A 4,030-nucleotide genomic window follows, 5' to 3' on the forward strand; every position below is an offset into this window, starting at 1 on the left:
TAATATAGAAATATGTTTTATATGATTGCATACATATAACCTATATCAAATTGCTTACCATTTTAGGGAGGGGAAGGGGAGGGATGGAGGGAGAAAAATTTGGAACTCAAAATTTTTAAAAAATGAATGTTAAAAATTGTCTTTACATGCAATTGGAAAAAATGCTATTAAAAAAAGATAATTTCTCTTTTGAAGAATTCTGTATCATCCTGTTCCATTTCCATGCTCTCTTGAGTTTCATTAGGTATTGGTTCAATTTGCTTTTTTTCTTACGATGTTTTTTTAGAGAAGTTTATAATCTTTCAAATTTTTTAGTACTCATCCTTCCTTCTAATTTCTTTTTTTTTTTTTTTTTCATCAGTACCAAGTCACTTTATTGGGATGTAAATGGTGGTAGTTTTTTGGTACAGATTATGAAAAGGTCAGATAACCAAAATATGCATGCACTGAAAGACAGCAGGAGTCACGCCCACAGTTCCCAGGTGTGGGGGAAGCCAGGTGTGGCTTAGCTCTCGTTGTCACTGTCTCCAAGGGTGTGCTTGTCAAAAAGATATTCCGCCATGCCAGAATCGGGGGCCCCCATCTTGCGCAGGTTGGTTACGTGATCACCCAGTTGTTTGATGGCCTTTACCTGTTCGTCCAGGTAGTGGGTTTCGATGAAATCACATAAATGGGGGTCATTCTTGTCAGTTGCCAGCTTGTGCAATTCCAGTAACGACTGATTGACATTTTTTTCCAAGTGCAGAGCACACTCCATTGCGTTCAGCCCGCTCTCCCAGTCATCTCGGTCTGGTTTCTTGATGTCCTGCAGGAAGATGCGGCCCCCGCGCTGGTTCTGTAGTTTCATCAGCTTCTCAGCGTGCTCCCGCTCCTCGTGGGACTGGTGTAGGAAATACTTGGCAAAGTTCTTCAGCGCCACGTCATCGCGGTCAAAGTAGTAGGACATGGACAGGTACACGTAGGAGGCGTACAGCTCCAGGTTGATCTGGCGGTTGATGGCGGCCTCCGAGTCCTGGTGGTAGTTCTGTCGCACCTGAGAAGGGGACGAGGTGGTCATGGCGGCGGCGGCGATGGAGGCTGACGAGGAGGCGGGAGGAGGCGGCTGCGCAGCGGCTGCGGCTGAGGCTGGGGCGGCGGCGGCGGCGACGGCCGGGGAGCGGCTGAACGAGCGGCTGCTGCTCGAACGGTAGGACGGAAGAAGTGTTGGTTAGTGGAGGTGAAGGTGGAGAGGTGGCTAAGGGCGGCTCCGGCCGGGAATCGAGCAGCGGGTTCCGTTCAAGCACTGTTGAAGCAGGAAACCGCAGCGACTCCCCTTCCCTGCGCTTCTGGCCCTTCCTTCTAATTTCAGTATCTTCTCTGTTGGTTTATCTATTTGTGCTCTAGTTTTTAAAGTATATTTTTTCTTTTTGAAATTGTTAGTGGTTTTAGCCTTTTTTTTCTTATATTCTTTGCCGCTCAATTTCTGACTCCTCCCCCATTGATGGTGATTACACACTTGCATTGTATCACAAGGCTGTCTCAGCCTCCCTACATATTGGAGGATTTACTTTTCATCTGCATTGGTCCTTGCCTCAAATTGCTTTTGGTGGGACAGTATTGGCTCTAGCTAGATTCAAATCCACTTTCCTTTAGGATGACACAGCCATGAACATTGGGTTCCCTTCCACAATCCCCTCCATTCTTTAGTTCTCTGGCTGGACTGAATTGTTGACTGCTACTTTCTTCAAGGCTTGATGAAGATAGAGTGGGTATTTCAGATAGAGTCTCTGTAGCCTTGAGTTTCCCTAACCTAGGTGCCAACCCAGACATAAGGAAGCCACATTCTCCCCCACCTTCCTCCTCCTTCTCCTCACAATTGTTATTGTTGTTGTTTAGTTGTTCCAGCTGTGTCTGACTCTCCATGACCCCATTTGGGATTTTCTTGGCAAAGACACTGAAGTGGTTTGCCATTTCCTTCTCTAGCTTGTTTTACAAATGAGAAAACAGGCAAATAGGGTTGAGTGACTTGCCCAAGGTCACCCAGCTAGTAAATGTCTGAGGCCAGATGTGAACTTGGAAAGATAAGTCTTCCTGACACCAGGCCTGGCACTCTATCCACTGTCCCACCCAGCTGCCCCTTTCCTCATATGCCTATATACAATTAATATCTGGTACTTGTTGCAATTAGATGGTGGAAGAAGGGCAAGGGTGAGGTGTGCCAGCAGAGTCAATGCAGGAGGAAAGAAATCCCTGAGTAGATCCCAAAACACAAGACTTTGGATTAATTGTGTACCGTAACAGAGTACAGAGGCTGTTGGAAGAAGAATGCTGAATAAGTGTGTTAAAGATGAGTATTCTCATATTATTCATTCATGAAGCTTGCTGGGCTATTTGATTTCTTTCTCCTGTGGATTCACCTAAATTGTTGTGCCTCTAGGTCACAGATAGATTTTGAGGTTTCTTTGGGGAGTGAGTAGGAACTGGAGAAAGTGTCTCCTCCCTTTCATTGGTTACATATTCTGGAAGTCTTTTGTCTATGTAACCCAAGTTTCCAGCCAAGCCTAGAATATTTTTCATAGGCCTCTGCTAATTGGTGGAGAGAATGTTAACATGATATTGTGAAGAAAGTATTGATGTGAGAGCTTTGCAAGGTAGAGATTCATTCCTGCTCAAGAGAGGATACAGGTGGTTTTGACTTCCTTTGGAACTGCCAACTCCCGGGAAGAGAAAGAAAAAAAAAGATTTTAGAAGCAGGAAATATGTAGGGGAAGTCAGCTACTCAAAATGTTGCAGATTTCTAGATTCTATCCCTACATACTTCAGGGAATTCCCCCTTCAGTGTAATGGGGATCTCTTTCTTGGTTTCAATCCTGCTTTCTTGATGAGATCCTACTCCCATTCGCTCTTATACATTTTCTGGCGTATTCTAATCTGTAGAATTTCTCTGATTTCTGTTTCTCTGATTGAATAAACAGATTTGCTCGCTAGTCACTATTTGTGATGGTCTTTTGTATAACTAGCATTTGCTGGGAAGAAGTCAAGTCTGCAGGTATTAGCTTGGTTTGCCTTCCCCCTTAGGTGATAACTATCAGAGAAGCAGCTTAAACCTAAAGATTGTGCCCCTCGAGAAGCAATATTTAGTGAATGAAAAGAGATATAAACTGATGTTTCCCTCTCTCAGAGGAGACCAGAGCTGCCAGTTTCATGGACCCTTTTATTTTGCTTCTCTCCCTAAATGTCTCTTTCTCTCCTCACAAAACCCTGATCTCTACACTTATATATCCAGTCTGAATATACACAGTGGGCAACACATAATGCCAGCATCTATCTACTGCATAGACTTGTATTTATACTGTATACCTTTATATATGTGGTTGCTGTCTACCCTGTGTAAGCATCTTACAAGTAGGAATTGTTTCATTCTACGTACTTTTATCTCCAGTGTCTAGCACAATTCCTTGCCCATAGTAGGCACTTAATAAATGCTTGTGGATTGATTGAGTGGTGGAGAGAAAAGGCTAAAACTTAAGGTTCTTTCTACTATACCACTCTGTTAAATTGTGTGTGTGTGTAATATATATGTGAACCTATATATATATATATATATATATATATATATATATATATGCATGTATCTGTATGTATGTATGTGTATATGTGTTAAGGAAGAATGGAGTTGGGGAAGGGGAATATCTGGAACTCTGTCCAGCTTGTTGCTTAGTTAAATTTCCTGGTCAAATTGCCTTGTCAATTTAGTCAAAATAGCCAATTTAGCAGCCCCAGGTAAGCCCAGCCAAAGAAAGGAACAGGAAGAGAATGGCTGCCCCCCTTTCTTGGATGTTCACTAGAGTGTCAGCCATGATGAGAGAGGCTGTCTCTTTTTATTGCCCTTATAAATATGCACTCAAGTTCCCAAATAATGGACAGAGTCAATAAACATAATGAATAGATTAATAATAAAATCAAATCAGGAAAAGAAAAAAGCAAATGCCTGGTATGCACTGATGTCAGAGCACATTCACTCAAGTGAGAAGAACAGTCTGTGGGATTC

At 42.9% G+C, this 4,030-nt stretch overlaps 1 protein-coding gene across 1 annotated transcript; it reads right to left on the bottom strand.

Annotated features, from left to right (window-relative positions):
* Positions 1-338: 338 nt before the first annotated feature.
* LOC118858739 (ferritin heavy chain) lies at positions 339-1,333 on the bottom strand. Its single transcript, XM_036769342.1, has one exon. The coding sequence runs from the start codon at positions 1,055-1,057 to the stop codon at positions 506-508; it is 552 nt and encodes a 183-aa protein (XP_036625237.1). The 5' UTR covers positions 1,058-1,333; the 3' UTR covers positions 339-505.
* Positions 1,334-4,030: the final 2,697 nt, after the last annotated feature.

Source organism: Trichosurus vulpecula, chromosome 7, assembly GCF_011100635.1.
Source record: "Trichosurus vulpecula isolate mTriVul1 chromosome 7, mTriVul1.pri, whole genome shotgun sequence".
Taxonomy (NCBI): domain Eukaryota; kingdom Metazoa; phylum Chordata; class Mammalia; order Diprotodontia; family Phalangeridae; genus Trichosurus; species Trichosurus vulpecula.